Here is a 16458-nt window from a genome sequence, read left to right as displayed (position 1 = left end):
ACATTCACATACTACCTGTGTTTATGAGAATCATAATATATAGAACATACAAATATAACACGGCCATAAAAAGGATTCATCCCTCACATCCACTGATAAGTAGCCGATTGATAAGGCCCTTGCCTCTGTCCCTTTTCGACTGTTCCACTTCAGCTCCACTCTCTATTTGTATTCCTTCATAGGTACACTTTGTGTTGTAGGGCAACGGTAGGTCATTTCTATTATCCATGGATTGTATGTCTTCACACGTTCAAATCCTCCATGCTGAATTTGTTAGGGGATGGACGTCAGGCCCCACTGAACACAGCCCTGCTACCCCAAAATACGGCAGCCCAACCAACGTGACGCCTAACTTTATCCCCATCTCGAACAACCACAGAAAGAGTCCTCGACAATACAGTTGAAGACCTAAGAAGGCCTAAGGAGTGAGATAGCTGTGCTCTGGAGTTACTAGGCTCAGCTACTCTGTATAATATTGCTCGTAGTCAGAACCTTACTATGAGATGGCCAGCCTTCGGGTACAAAGAGTGGCAGGAATAGAGCGACTAGGTTGGAGCTGAAGGCTGGAACCAATGTGAAAATGTTGTTGGGAGGGCGGAGGAAATAGCTGGCCCGACAGAGACAGCGGCCAGACTAGCGAATACCATGCGACAGAATCCTGATGTTCTTTTCATATGCATAGTTATCACATTATTTGACAAGACGAGTGTCTATCGTAGCATATCCGTCTGAATCATTTACCAAATCCAAGGGCGCTAACCAACATTCCAACGCAACGCTGATTGGAAATCGAATATACCAAGTAGTATTGATGAGATTCAGTCAAAATCCATGGTAAATACCACTTAAACCAAACAATACGAGCTGACAGGCTGCTACCTCGAGCCATGGTATTCGGTATATACGTGGGCAGTATGTCGGGCTTTTATACATCGCCCTTTCACAGCCATAAGCAATCCATGACCTGGTCTTGCTCACTTATTGAGGTCCACTGTAAACCTCACAAGGAGCAGTGGGAATCATAAGAATATTGCAGAGGAATAGACATTGAGCTATGGCCACTTGCTAGGGTTGTTCTTGAATATATATAATGGCAATCTGAGTTGTGCAGTTGAACACCATTCTCACTATATCGATGATCGAATACAAAGACTGTTCCATCCCAGGCACCAGGCGGCTCTTAATCTTCTCTACAATGATTACAAGAAAATTATTAAGATTGGAATTTGATGGCCGCAACAGGGAGGGCTGCCCAGGTGCATCGGTTTGATTACATAAGGCAATTATACCACCCCGATGCCTGCAAGATAATCACATCATTTGAGAATGTCTAATTATCGCTATGGCATATATATTTACCCTAAGGGGAGTCGGAGACTACCCTGAGTCACTGGAATCTACTGAGCGGGCCCAATAAGCGTTAGAAAGACGGCAGCTAAAATAGGAAAGCCCCACCCGACAGAAGAAGTTCCCATGGAACCAGATATGTATAGTCGACCTATGACCTCAGATATGACATCTGAAGGTAGTCTCTACATACACAGGCACATTATGTATTGACCCTAACTAGAGATAACTAGGAGCAGTATACCAAGCAATGTACTACCTAGTATGTATGCATGATCTGAACAATGACACAAGCCCTTTGGGACGCCGTGAATGGCTGATAATGCAGTTGATCGTACAAGATGATGTATATGTATGTACCTATACCAATGCGGATTCGCTTGTTTCCATTGGTAGTTCCATTAGCTGCTTTATGCATCGGAAGTAAATATATGTTAATGGATGGGTTCCGACCCTATATCGCACAAATGCATTCTAGATTCTGGTCAATATAGTCTCAAAACTCTATGAGGGGTCAATAGTATGGATAGGGGAGCTACCTCAGCCTGACCCGTACTCTGGCAGTACATACCTAGGTATGTTGTATGTAACATTGTCAATTGGCCTATCCTAGGGTTGGCGGCCTGAGACCACAGAATATCTATAATAACAATACATTATCATTGATTTGTGAAATCAACAATAATATTTCCATTGGTACATTTGGAGTCACCAACGAAAAAGAAAAAAAGAAGAAACAAAAAGAAAAAAAGAAAAAAGAAAAAGGGCGTATGTAACACACAAATACAATACCATACGCGTGACTTCCAGAGTGCCCCCCCCCATCAACTTGCGACAAGCCCATCCCTCCTTCTTCTATTTTTCTATCTGTTCTTTTTCCCTTTCCATTCCTCCTTCCTTATTTTCCTGCCATTGACATTCCGGTATCTCCGCAGTGTGGTGGTTGCTTATCCCTCCCCCCTCACTTTCCCCCCAGTCCTGTTTGTGCAGGCGGTGTGTTGTGGCATCGTGCCTCATCCTCGCGGCTTTCCGCCGTGCAAGTTCCACGACGCAAGCTTGCCCTGACTGACACCAAAGTCAATCAATGGCTTCCGCTCTCAACTCTGTGGCGGCCAACAACGCGTCTGGCAATGCCAGCGCGGGTGCCCCCAACCCCGGTCGATCTACCCTGAGATCCAGTAACAGCACGAAGGGGTCCGACAACCGACGACAGTCGGGTAGCCCCATCGATGGCGGACAACGGTATGTTCAGCCCTTCCTTCTAGACAGCATGTTAAATCGAATTCTTGTGTATCTTCATTTCCTCCGGACTTGGGAAATTCCCCTTTGTTTCTATCGTGCCCTTCTCTTGTCCTATTGGTGATTGCGTTGGTGAGCTCTGTTGCAGACTTGCATCGAGTTGTGCGCCAGCAAGAGCCAATTGAAGCTGTCGGATTCGATGACAGAAATGCTTCGTGGTTCTCCGTTTCGTGACCAGTGACCGCTAACGCAAGCATGTTCTACTGCATAGGCGCACAAACTCCCACAAGGCCTGGACCCAAGGGACCAACCCCATCACTCAACGATCTTCATACACTTCATCGAACGGCAACATGACCCACCAGAAGCAGTCTGGGTCCTCGAGACTCAACCAGAAGGAGTCAAACACCCCTGATAGCCATGCTCACGACCGCCTTGTCTTCCTATTCGCCAGCTTCACGGTAAGCCCAGTCGCACCACCATACCCGTCGATTAATTCTAAACTGCTACCTAGGGCCTACATACTACCATTACCACCAAGTCCGGAGAGAAGTTTACCGGTATCTTCTCTTCCTCGACCATGGAGCCCAACGAACTTTCCTTCCTGCTCAAGATGGTCCAGCGAACCTCACAAGAGGGCCAGCCCCGGGCAAACGGCATCAGCGATGTCGCAACCCCGTATATAGGCTCCGCACCCGAGCACATCATGTCGTTCGATATCAAGGATGTCGTCGACATTGCCGTTCCAAACGTTACCACAGCTGAAGTTTCAGCCAAGGAACCAAACGGTACGTGTTGCATTGTTTAGTCGGATTCGTTTTGTGTATATACTAATCCAGACCACAGGTGCTTCCCAGGGTTTCAGGACAGACAGTGATATCTCCGGAAACCTAGCCATGCGAGAGCGCACCTTGCAGCGCTGGGAACCGGCTGAGACTGACATTGATATGTCACTCGAAACGAGCAATACTTCTGCGGGATGGGATCAGTTTGAGGCAAACGAGCGTCTTTTCGGCGCCAAGACCAACTACGATGAGAACATCTACACCACTCGCCTGGACCGTTCGGATCCCAACTACAAACAGAAGCAGGCGGAGGCAGCTCGGATCGCCCGTGAGATTGAGGGACAAGATGTGGACAACTCCCACATGCGCGAGGAGCGTGGCCTTGTAGCACCCGATACCGGTGACCAAGACGAAGAAGACAAGTACAGTGGTGTTCGCCGCGAAGACAAAGCCTTCCCTCCCCTGCTTTCCGGCCAGCCAAACAAGTACATGCCCCCCGGACGCCGACAGGCAGCCCCACAGTCTACTGCGACTCCCAGTGCATCCACCAAACAGCCTGTTGCTCCGGTTCCCACCGCTCCTATCCCCATCCCCTCTCAGGCCGTGGCGAAGGAAACTACACCAGCAGACCAGCAAACTGAGCTGGTCGCCTCTCTGCAACCCACAACAGATACCGAGCAGAAGAGTGCCTTAGGCAAGGGTGTCACACCGCCAGTATCTACTGCATCCCCCGCACCAGCTGGAAAGCGGACTGCACCTGAAAATGCGACCGCAAACGTGGAGGTGGAGGTGCTTGATCACTTCCGGCAGTTCGCAAATAGCGAGAAAATCAAGATGCAGGAGCGCCGTCGCAACCAGGCCTCGTATGACCGGACCATGAAACTCAATGAGCTGATGAAGTTTTCCAAGAGCTTCAAACTCTCCACTCCGGTGCCGAAAGATCTTGTTCCTATCCTAGCCAAGGACCGACTAAAGCAAGAAGCAATCATGCAACGAGCGCTGCAACAAGGGGACGACAAGGCTACGCCGAAGGTCACTACGCCTCCCACAGAGCAACAACCGCCTACTCGTGGTGCCGGACCTAGTGGAGCTGTGCCCCCATCCGCACCCGCTGATCGTCAAAACTACAACCGCACTCGTCAGGGTTATCCTCCAGCTGGTCCGCTCGCTGGTGCTGGTGGCAGATTCCCTCAGCAAGTTCCACCGGGACGTCCTGGTGTTGGCATGCTCAGTCACCGACTAGCGGACAATCTGCAGCAACGAAAGGGCGCGGGTATGGGACCTGTTCCCACTCCTCTTCCCATTCAAGATGCCCGTGGACCCCCGACTGGTCCTGCCAGCGATCAGCAGAGAATCACCAGCCCTGTCAAGTCGCAGGCCGGGTCTTCTGCGGCAACCAAGTTTAATGTTAAAGCTATGGAGTTCAAGCCAAACCCCGCAGCGAGCACTTTCACCCCTGGTACCTCGGGAACTGCCGCAAGCCCACGGCCTTTCTCTCGCAACCGCTCCGTGTCACGCGCCACAACCCCGACTGCGTTCTTTGGCTCAAGGAAGCCACTGCCTGTCTCCGAACGACCCTCGATCAGTGACCAATTCAATCCCATCAAGCGCATGAAGAAGGAGCACGCAGAGACCGCTGAGAGGTTGATTATGCTGAATGGAGGTATCCCCCCACCCTACAAGACTTTGCCAACTTGGGACATCGCGGACGGCAGCGAAGAGAAGACGTACGATGAGATGTTCAAACAGCCCGTCGCCGTTCCCACAGTACCACCCCAGGGTCGGTCCGTCTCTAACAACACCAATATTCCCCAGCAACATCAGGTGCCCTTCCACTTCCAGCAAGGTAACCCAGCCATGCCGCCATCTTCTGGCCCTTCGAATGGACCTCATGGCCTTCATTCTCAGGGTCCCCATGGCCCCTCCCATGTGGATGATCATCACCGCATGCAGTTATCCGCGTCGAACTCCCAGGTTTTCCCGTCCCCGCGGATGCAACATGGATACCCATCCCCTATGGCTCCCCATGCCCAGCTTTCCTTCCCACAACCGGTCCCGCAGTTTTACGGCGGGCCCCAACCTGGCCATATCAGACCTTTCCAGGGTGGTGGTCCTCAGTTTGTGAATGGCGCTCCTATGATGGTGCAGCAGGCCTCGAATGGACCCTACATGGGAGTCCCGCAAGGCATGTCTCCCTATAACGCACAGATGCCAATGTACTCCCCGAACCCAGGCCACGCCTATCCCCAACATACACCCCAGCCTCATAGTGGGTACCCAAGCCCGAGCCGTGGTGCGCCCATGATGATGCACCAGAACTCGCAATCTGGACAGCCTCCTCAATCAATGATGTTTATGCCCGGCCAACCCGGTTACCCTCAGCAGTCGGGACACAGTGAGTGTGGCTACAGCCCCCAATCCAGCGTCTCCAGTTTTTAACCAACCCAGTGCCTCCCAACCGTGGCAACTACCCACAGCAGCCTCACTTTTCCTCAAGTCCCCATCAATCGCATCATTTCCCACCTAACCAGCATCGGACACCCAGCAACGGTTTCAACCAAATGCCTCAAATGCCACCCCAGATGCCTGCCGCTACCCCAGCAACAACCCCTGGAGCTTCTCACCCGGCCGAGGCAACGGATGAAGGAAAATGAACTACACGGATCATGAAGCCGTGAGCGGTTCCCTCGAATGACGCTACATATTATCGCTTAGCTGTGACTTGCCCGCGCTCTGCATTGTTGGCAACCGCCAACTCCAATACCCCGGTTACTCTTCCACGACCGCGTCTTCATCTGTTTCCCCGTCACCGACGCGGTCCTCAAAACATTTGAATTCTGCGACGAACTTCATGTCATCTCAAGGCTTGCTCGGTGAGTGAACAGCTTTGTGGTGTTGAGCAACATCTGCTGACTCTGTGACCAGACATGACAGATCAATCTACTAGTTGTGCCTATCTATTCCCAGATTTCGATCTGGTGGTGTACATGGAAACTCAATTTCTAGGCCACGAGCCCATTGAAATCGAGCACTTGATATCCAACCTAGCGCATCGTCGTATGCCTACCTAGTGCACAACATGTCCACATGCGTCATCGAGCTGAAGTCTTGAAGATTGCTCTTTATTTGAGATGTTCTCTTCCTTCTGGTTTTCTCTTATCCTGTTTTTCTTTGTCTTCGTTTATCGCTTCTCTTAGTTGGAGGTTGGAAGTTTGTGTGTTCCCATGATGCGATCACCGGACTTTGCATCTTCCATGGAGGGAAATAGGTCTGCAATGGGTTGCGTCTCGGTGGAGACGATGGTTGGTCGAATGGTGATGTGGATGAAGGTGATCGGTCTGGGGGAGCAAGCGAAGCAGTGACGTGTGGTTGAAGATGCGTGAACTTGACAGTACAGATAGCTCCAACGGACCTATGGCCGCCTGGCAATGAAATGGTTATAACATGAAAATCTCCTCTATTTTGCGTATATATACTATAGAAAGATCCAAAGTCACCCCCTGTATCCATAATGAAGATCTAGATCCCGAAGTATAATCCCACAATGGATCCTAACCAGATACCGTCGATGTCGAAGATGCCAGATAACTGTTGCAGATGTCAGCAGCTGCGAACCACCCCTTTCGAATGAATGATGAGTCAAGTGCATTTGGGGGGTCTCCTCAGGTCAAGTTTCAACAGTATCATCATCCAAGCCACATACACCAGACATCAACACACCGCGGTGCTTCGTCCCATTGCAGACTCCTCTGCCCACACTCCAGCCATAAACAAGCCCCAGAACAAACCCCCAAAACACCACCAAGCATCACAAAAACCAAACACCTCCAGCCCACACCCCAACCAACACACCTCTCCGTCTCCCAACTCCCAGCCCCCCACAACAGCATGCCCACACCACTCTTCACAGCAGATGAAAAAGGGAAAAGGAAGAGGAGAGAGAAGAGCAACTAGGAATGCCACCCCAAGGAGTCGGAGAGAAGACTATAGAGAAGCCCGTATTCCGCATAGCCAACAGAACGCCGCCAGCAAGAATACGTTCAACCCCGAGCCCCCCAAGAACACCATAAGAGTTTCCCCCAACCACCCAAACCTTCCCCTCCCCTAGACCCCAAGCCCTCGTACCCTTTGCGCCACAGCCATTGGTCGCCGACCCGTCCTCATGGAAGTGAAGCGGACATGGCAACCCCAGATAGCGGCGCCGCTTCCCCGTTTCCCATACTTTCTCGCGCCATAGACCCAGCACGATGCACACTATCACCGAAACACTTCAAGGACACAATCCCCAAGTGGACCTCAGCTATACAATACCGCAATATGCAAAGATATTACAGTAATTGAAAGCGAGATCTCAGTGATGAGCGCGCACGCACCAATCCCAGTTGCGATACTAGTTCAGGACGGACAGAAGCGTAAATGTACACAATGTCTCCCATGATCCAGGACCAACGCCGCTTTGTCCAGCGTGGCCACCAGCCATGGGTGCGCTGACTAGGATCCCGCTGCAGCGTGCCAGCGTTCCGACGGGAGACGTTTGTGTTCTGCTGGAAGAGCGGGGGCCAAGCTGTGGGAATGTTGTTATGTGAAGTTGGTTGTCGAGAGTGTGACCGGAGGAGGATGTCGTCGTGGTCTGAGCACAGCTCTGTAATGGTATGGCACCATTATAGCTGCTCCATTAGATGGGGGTCTATTGGAAAGAAATGTGGTTCGTGCGCGCGAGGTAGTAGCTCTTGAAGTTCGCTCCGGGTCCGGTTTGTGGTGTTTTGCGTGGGTTTTGGTGCTTGCGGGAGTACCATCGGTTTTGTTGAGTCTTCTTTTGTGGTGTTGTGGTCATGGTCTGACCTTTTACCAGAGTTCGCATCATTGGAGAGGGCGACTTGCGTCGCTGGTTGGATTGAAACGCGTGGGAAAGCAACTGGGCACTTACTTTGTTCAATAGGACTATCGACTGTCGACTGGTGTGAGTGAGCGTTGACTGGAACGAGATAAGCGCAATAGAATAAGTATCGTGAGTTTCAGTATCAGTTGGCGACAAAATTAGACGCGTGAGAGGGTGGCATGGAGGCGAAGAAAAGGAAGATAAAGAGCTTTATTTATAGTTATGAGCACGTGGTGGCCTCAGGCAGCGATGTTTATCACGATAAGGCGGGGTGAAAGGAGTTCGGTGTTAATGTGCCTGGCTATTTCTTACACTGTGTCTGGGACTTGATCATTTTCAGTTACTAATTCGACCTATTGATCTCATCCTGACAACCGGCCGCATATTGAACCCTTGGCCATTGGCCGCCCCGACTCGCGCACCCGGACACCCCAAACAATCCCCGACCTGCCACATCGGCCACACCACGGCCATGGATTTCCTGAAATCAGCCATCGGATCAGCCATCGCGAAGGGCGGAGGGCTCCCGTTCTCCCTCGGCGACAGAGTCGATATCGGTGATACAGTCTGGGCACTGCACAACGGTACGAAACGGGTACGGTGGCTTTTGGTTCCTTTTCCCATGCGGAACAAGCTTCGACGGCTGACAATATCGTGGGACGTATAGGATGACGGTTCCGCTTGCAGTGTCTTTGCATTTGACATCAATGGGAACAAGTCGCGCCTCCCTCTTGCGAAAAATGCCGTGCGCAAGTCTAGGACGTTGCGGCATCCTGGTGTTATCAAGGTTTTGGATACGATTGAGGTATACTTGGCCCCCGGAACTTCATGAGATCATGTGCAGAAGCTCACGACTTGACAGACGGAGCACAATCTTTATATCGTCACCGAACGAGTCGTGCCACTGAGCTGGCCGGTGAAGCGGAGGAGCTTAAGCGAGGAGACGGCCAAGTGGGGGTTGTATACTGTGGCGGTACGATATCCTTGGAAGCTTAGTATTGTCGCATTGCTGACGGGGATTTCTCGGGACAGTCTACTCTCAAATTCATCAACGACGATGCTGCCTCGGTTCATGGCGCCGTGCGCGCATCCTCGGTGTTCACAAGCGAGAGCGGCGAATGGAAGCTAGGTGGATTCGACATTCTGAGCTCTATGAAGGAAGATGATGCGATCATATATGTGGGTTATCCTGGCTCGGGTTTATCCAGGAACTGCCTGAATGATGCCTTATACTGACTCCATGCACAGACGTACGGAAGTAGTGTGCCTGATGCCGCTCGATACACGCCACCGGAGGTTGTTAAAACAGGATGGGATACTATCAAGCGCAATCCTCTGGCAGCAGTTGATGCCTATGGGCTGGGTATTTTGATCTTCGAGGTTTTCAATGGGGGCTTCTCGGGCGGCGATCAAGCTGGCAAGACGACAAACATTCCTCCCAGCATGCAGCAAAGCTATAAGCGTCTTTGCACCGCCAACCCGAAGCTACGACTGAGCCCGGGGCATTTCGTGGAGCAGGGAAAGAAACAAGGTGGATTCTTCCAGACACCACTCATTCGAATGACCGAAGACATCGACAGCTTGGGGCTCAAGAATGACGCCGAGCGTGAAGAATTTATTAAGTGCGTATATTCCCAACGTCAGGCATAATGCTCTTTTCCCGGCTAACGTGCCATCACTTACAGTGAGCTTGATGATCTTTCTGGAGACTTCCCGGAGGAATTCTTCAAGATGAAGGTGCTCCCGGAGCTGCTGAAGTCCGTCGAATTTGGCGGCGGTGGGCCGAAAGTTCTTGGAGCTACCCTGAAGATTGGAGCAAAGCTGTCAGCAGAAGAATTCAACGCTAAGCTGACTCCTGTTATTGTCCGCTTATTTGGCAACCCTGATCGAGCATTGCGGGTCTGCCTCTTGGATAACCTTCCGTCAATGATCGATAACCTTCCCCAGAGGGTTGTCAACGACAAAATATTCCCCCAAATGGTAAGCAATTTGAATCTCTCGGTAATGCACGTTGTACTAACACGCCATAGACTTCTGGCTTCACTGATGTTGCCCCGGTGGTTCGAGAACAGACGGTCAAGGCTGTTTTGACCATCGTCAACAAACTCAATGATAGGATTGTCAATGGAGAACTCTTGAAGTTCTTGGCTCGCACTGCTAATGATGAGCAACCTGGCATTCGGACAAACACCACAATTTGTCTTGGCCGGATTGCTAAGAACCTAAGTCAAAGTGTAGGTGATGTATCCTTAATACTGGAACATGCCGCTGACATTACATGCAGACTCGCTCCAAGGTGCTTATTGCGGCATTCACGAGATCTATCAGAGACCCATTTGTCCACGCTCGAAACGCAGGACTTTTGGCTCTGTCTGCGACTATCGATGTATTTAGCGAGGAAGATTGTGCTGTTAGGATCCTGCCTGCCATTTGCCCTGCACTTTTGGACAAGGAAAAGTGAGTAATGCGCTCAGTCCCTAATACTGACCCCATCCTTACCGTTGAACAGATTAATCCGCGACCAAGCAAACAAGACACTCGACTTGTATGTCCAGCGCACACGGAAATATGCCAGCACGATGCCAGACACTGTCCTACCCCCTGCCGCACCCGCAGAAGTCAACAAACCCGACGCTCGTGTTGGAACCCCCAGTGATAACTCCTGGGCCGGCTGGGCCATTTCATCATTCACGAACAAAATTGCGACAGCTAACGGCGAGATTGAACCAACTGCCAACACTAACAAGACTCTTGACCCTGATACTGCCCGCTCAGCGTCGGTCCCTCGTCCCTCCAAACCAACACCTCCAACCGAACTACCAAAACAAGTACTCCGTCCCACAGCTCAGCCCTTGAACCGGTCAATGTCAGATCGTCCAGCCCCGGTCGTCCACGACGAGGAACCTGAAGAAGAGGGCGATGACGTCTTCGATGCTTGGGGTGCTATGGACGACGACGAAAAAGACGACGACCCGTTCACTGCCGCTGTAGCTACCCCCAAACCCACATCTCCTGTTCCCTCATCGACCAAAGCCCCCGTGGTGCCCTACGATGATGGCGGCGAACCCGATTTCGCCGGCTGGCTAGCCGCGAAGTCCCAGACCAAGGCTAAGAATCCCCTACCCAAGGGTTTGACCAAGACTGCTTCTGCCAACGCCGTTACCACACGGTCGACGATAAGCTCTGCTAAGCCTCGGACTGTTGTTGCACCTAAGAAGATCGATACTAAACCCAAAGACGAGGAGGCCGATGATTGGGGAGATGCATGGGACTAGTGTTGAAATACACCTTGCTCTCTTTTTTCTGGCTGTTCGTGTTCATATCTCGTGTAATGCAAGTCTAGCGTCAATATCTGGCAACCATGGCATCGTGGGGTGTTTTGGAGTCCGTATCACGCTGCCCTGGTGTATTGATGATATCCCCTGTACTCCTAATAGATCTATCAATACTATCAAATCGTTCTTTTTCCCTTACCTAGTTTGATAATCTTGATTGAGATGTGATTAATCGGCATCTGATGCCAATCCTTTCCCCCCATATACTAGCTATTCGATCTTCTATTTCCTTTTACCTTGCCTTCTTTCGCATATACAACCTGTACGCAGTCTGAGCTACCTTTAACCCCTCAGGGTCAACCGACATCTCAACATCCGTAGTCTCCCTCTCGTCTAACATCTCCTGCAACGCTGATTCCACGTTCTTCGGCCTTTTCCCCGCCCTGGCTTTTGCTCTCCGTCGTTCCAGCTCCTCCCTCTTTTGTCTCTCCTTCTGCTGCCTCTCCTGCTCTTCCATTCTCTTCTGTTTCTCCCTCTCCAGCCGCACTTTTTGCTCTGCCATTTCTTTTCGCTTTCGCTCCCTTTTCTCCTTCAGAATCCTATCCCTCTCCTGCTTTTCCCTTTTTTTTGTTTCCGCTTCTTCTTTCTTCTTCGCCATCTCTTCCTTATACTCGGCCTCAGCCCGTTCTTTTATCGGTACACCTCTCTCATATTCCTTCATCCATGAACCACCCCAGAACTTGGGATTTTCTTCCTTATCTCTCGCAATCGCTTCATCGATCCGCTTGTTAAGTTGCCTCGATTGCCGTACCGGTAACTCATCCCGGATTGAAGTAGGCGGATGGGGATGTTCGCTCTCACGATTGGATGATCTCCCTGTGTCTGATGATCTTTCAAGCTCGGGCAATGGCTGCGGATCTGACGAGCCTGCAATATCGAGCAATAATGGCTCAAGATCAATATGTGCCTCAGGCTCTGACGACTCGAGCAGCTCGAGCTCTGATAACTCCTCGGACTCCAGGGATGACTCTCGCTCTGCCAACTCTGTCTCTGGCGAGTCTTCAGATGACCATAATCTACGCCGTTTAGCTTCCGGAGGCTCAATGTCTTCTGGAAGCTCGAAATCAGAATCATCATCTGAGTTATCCCAAAACTCGAACTCGGGATTCCCGTGAGCATCAGGCGGAAATTCGGCAGAAAGGTGTGGATATCTCATGCTGTTTATCAGGAGAGGCTTGTTGGTGAAATATATCTCACATGTAGGCCGGAGACGCGAGGTCCAGACGGTCTCCCTTAATGCCGGCTTTTGCACTGGCCGTCCGAGTCTCGATAACCAGCGTTGAGGTGAGGGAAGTCGAGAACGAACTCGAGACCGCACTCGTGGGACAGTCGGAGGTACGGGTGGAGACGACGCTGGTGTTATTTGAGTTGGACTCGGGGACGCATATCGAGATTCAACTTCAGATTCCGGTGGTTGGAATTCTGACATGAGTACAAATACTGACGGACTCGAGGGTCCTATCACTTTAGACAAGTCTGATCGGGAGGGTAATGGTGGTTCTTTTGGCTCGCAGGCTTTGCGCCAGTGATCAACTCTGAAGTTCCGTAAGGCTGACTCGGAAAATGTGAGGTTATCCATTGATGGCAATGTAGGTTCAGATTCAATTTCAGGCAGACAGTCCAGTGACGAAGGAGCAGGTAATGGCGCTGCTTTGCGTCGGGACGCAATGTGGGCGTTTGGTCTCTTCCGGTTTCGGGCTGTCTTATTGCACGGCGAGGACGACGACAGGGACCACTCCGGGCCATGGCCCGGTTCTGCTTCAGATGCATTTTCAGGCTCAACGTCAGTATCTGATGCTGATGATTCACGGATTCGATGCCCGTAGACAGAATAGGAAGCTGGTGTAGCTTCTTCGTGGCCCACGACTCTTTCCAGCGATGTTCCTGATGACTGGGATGATCTCCGTTCTGGTTCTGGTGTAAAGACCGGCTGTGATTCCAATGTTGTATTTGACAACGATGCCCCACGAGAAGTGCGCTGGCGGTCGTGATTAGAGACTGGCGTGGTATTTTCGAGAGGTAGGGCCCTTTGCGGCGAGGGAAGTAATGGCGATGGCGAGGCTAGTTCGCGTTCCCTTTCAGACTCTGAGTCTCCATCTGCTGATATCGCACGGACATCGTTGCCGCGCTCATTGCCAGAAACTGGCGTGGTATTCTTGGGTCCCGCTACCTTTTGTGGTGATGATGGAGGTGATCGCAAAGCCACTCGCGGCTTCAATTGAGCCTGGGCCTTGTTTATATACTCGAATTCGAACTCAGAATCAGATCCATACCCTCCCTTGGTCTTAGGCGCACGCTGCAATGGTGTCGTTGAACGTTTGGCTGGTGATCTTTGCTCCTGAACCTTGACTTGAGAGCTATGAACCGATCGTGGGTTTTTTCGCTCCTGGTCTGTGGGCGGATGATTGGATGACCCGCCCTGTGGTGATTCCGAGTTCAATCCATCTTTTCTGTACACTTGCGAAGACGATAGTGGCCGCTTTTTGGCCTTGTGGTGATTGCGCTTCCGCTTCCGCTGCCGGCCTGGCTCCGTCACTGGAGTTGGCAACGAGGGTGCCGGTGGCTGGGTTTGCTGGACGGCCTTTGAATGGCGGCGGCGGCGTTTTCCTTTCGACATGAGGTTTTGGCAACTGGGCTTCAGGGGGTAGATAGATGTTGATGGAGGCTCTCGAACTTAGGTAGATCTACTTGCTCCCTATTAGCGTGACGCCAACCGGGACGTTCACCCAGCAATCCCAGCAATCAGAGGAAGGGAGTGGAAAAGTTAGACGTCTTTTTTTAGACGGAAATTAGGGAAAAGAATAACATGCTGCCGGATACGGTAAGTAGAGTGAATTTCCCTAAAGTGGGCCAGTATATGCAGAAATACACTGGAGTCGATCCGGACTGACACATTTGACAGCAACTTTATGCTCGAGATAGTTTGACCTAACAGAGAAAAGCAGCACTGAGCTTCTTGTCGTATTCTCCTTTAGCCTTGAGCTACTGCATTTAAATCCCCAGGGTTGAAGAATACTCGTTCTCTTCATTGCCCGAGCTAAGGTGAAAGTGGAGATACTAAACTCCTCGATGGGGCTCCTAGACAGCAGCCAAAAGATGGCCAAAAAATAGTCAAAAGATGACACTGATTTACTAAACCATTGTCTAGAATGTAGCTTGCTCTTGAACAAAGCCAGTTAAGTCTCAAAATAGCAGTGGCAGTCCAGAGAGTGAAATATAAAATTCGAATTTTCTCGCAGTTTTGCGAAAACCTCATATCCACCACGAAAAGCCCCTTAATCAAAGCCCCCATTCACCAATTCTCCAGTATCTCCCCAGCAACCCTTTCCCCCGAACTAATAGCCCCATCCATATACCCAATCCACCTTAGCGAAGTCTCCGTTCCAGCAAAATGGATCCTCCCAACCGGAGCACGTAAATAAGACCCATACTGCGTCAAAACGCCCGGCGGCATTAAAGCACTAGGACCACCACGGGAGAACTCCTCAAGATCCCACCGCTGGATGAGGACATCAGTAGCATCGTCCACACGCGGACCAAAAAGATTAGCAAAACTCTGCTTGACCTGACGCTTGACCTCGTCTTCACTCGCAGTATCCAGCTTCCGCATCTCATCCGCCTCAATGAACCCCATCATCGCTCCGAACGATCCATCCGCCGGCGAGTTGTCGTACGTCACTCGTATCGCCCCGGTATCACTCACGCCTACCCCGTTAAGGCCCTCGTCCCGCCACCAGGCGCTCGGGTAGATCGCAATGGCTTTGCCAAGTGCGCCCATGGGCATGCGCTGGTTTAACTGATCTCGTCCGGCAGGTAGCGGGGGATCGAATGTGATGCGTGTTACTAGGGGCGGGGACATGGCGCAGACGACATGTCGGGCTGAGACGGTGTTTTCATCTGACGAGACTAGATAGCGGGATTCTTTAAGCTGGACTTTGCGCACGGGTGTGTCCAGATAGATGTTTTCCGAGCCGAGTCTCTCGGCCAGCAATGTTGCCAGTAACTGTGTTCCACCGCTCACTCGACTGTCCTGTGCACCGCCGTCGACTCCAATGAGACGGTTGATAGTCCCAGGCCCCGTTTCATCTCCGGCAGCGGCTATACACCACAGCGAATACAGCAGAGATGGCTCTTTCATTTCGGTAGATAGGATGGCTGGGATGGCGACGTCGAGGAGAACGCGGGAGTCGGAAGTGGATAGTTTAGAGTTGACGTATGTTTCTAGAGTCATTGAATCCAGCGCCGTGGCATTCGGTGTATTCCATGGTTCTTCCAGGTCGACTGTGCTCGCTAGATTATTGATGTCGGTCATGAAGACTGCAAGTTCAACAAGGGTGTCTAGTCCCACGGGGGGAATGCCGCCTAGGCCATCTTTATAATGTCGTGCCGTCCCGTTTCGATAGAAGGTTGAATTTCCCTCTGTGTATGTTTTGTAGGTTGGTAGGCCGAGTTCGGCTGCGAGAGCCAACACGCGGTTTTGCGTTGGTCCGATGTATTCGCCGCCTAGTTCCTGGACGTCCTTTCCGGCGAGGTTGGCATTGAGGACGCGACCACCGACTCGGTCTCGTGCTTCTAGTACGACGATGGATTTGTTGGCTGCTGCGAGCTCTTTGGCAGCGGAGAGTCCTGATAGGCCGCCGCCGATTATGGCGACATCGACTTCGGGGATGGAGGGGGTTGCAACTAGTGCATGGCAAAGGGGGATTGCTATCAGGAATAGGTGCATTACACTGAAGGATGATCTGGAGAGAACTAGTCGCATGTTGATCGGTGAACAGTTGGTGTTAGTATCACTGTGACAAGTTCCAATTGTCTTCTTTTATGTGTACGGCTTCCATAGGACGGATACTAATTATCATGCCGACTACTACCC

At 51.3% G+C, this 16458-nt stretch overlaps 4 protein-coding genes across 4 annotated transcripts; 2 read left to right on the top strand and 2 right to left on the bottom strand.

Moving 5' to 3' along the window:
* Window positions 1–2431: 2431 nt before the first annotated feature.
* Window positions 2432–6025, top strand: N7525_011350 (putative PAB1 binding protein (Pbp1); the record flags this gene model as incomplete). The annotated part of the gene is made up of 5 exons (XM_002560659.2): window positions 2432–2589; window positions 2858–3047; window positions 3101–3374; window positions 3433–5766; window positions 5820–6025. 5 exons carry the CDS (start codon window positions 2432–2434, stop codon window positions 6023–6025), a joined length of 3162 nt encoding a protein of 1053 aa, XP_002560705.1.
* A 2697-nt stretch (window positions 6026–8722) lies between these two features.
* N7525_011349 (COPI-interacting protein CEX1) lies at window positions 8723–11525 on the top strand (the record flags this gene model as incomplete). The annotated part of the gene is made up of 9 exons (XM_002560661.1): window positions 8723–8845; window positions 8918–9055; window positions 9113–9223; window positions 9283–9429; window positions 9499–9872; window positions 9936–10230; window positions 10281–10484; window positions 10535–10707; window positions 10760–11525. 9 exons carry the CDS (start codon window positions 8723–8725, stop codon window positions 11523–11525), a joined length of 2331 nt encoding a protein of 776 aa, XP_002560707.1.
* A 292-nt stretch (window positions 11526–11817) lies between these two features.
* Window positions 11818–14202, bottom strand: N7525_011348 (uncharacterized protein; the record flags this gene model as incomplete). Its single annotated transcript, XM_002560662.1, has 1 exon — window positions 11818–14202. One exon carries the CDS (start codon window positions 14200–14202, stop codon window positions 11818–11820), a length of 2385 nt encoding a protein of 794 aa, XP_002560708.1.
* A 675-nt stretch (window positions 14203–14877) lies between these two features.
* On the bottom strand, window positions 14878–16347 carry N7525_011347 (putative flavin-containing amine oxidase; the record flags this gene model as incomplete). Its single annotated transcript, XM_002560663.1, has 1 exon — window positions 14878–16347. The coding sequence occupies one exon, from the start codon at window positions 16345–16347 to the stop codon at window positions 14878–14880; it is 1470 nt and encodes a 489-aa protein (XP_002560709.1).
* Between the last annotated feature and the right edge of the window lie 111 nt (window positions 16348–16458).

Source organism: Penicillium rubens (assembly GCF_028828025.1).
Source record: "Penicillium rubens strain IBT 27055 chromosome Unknown utg000004l_segment0_segment0, whole genome shotgun sequence".
Taxonomy (NCBI): Eukaryota; Fungi; Ascomycota; class Eurotiomycetes; order Eurotiales; family Aspergillaceae; genus Penicillium; species Penicillium rubens.
This window is presented reverse-complemented; position numbering and strand designations above follow the sequence as displayed.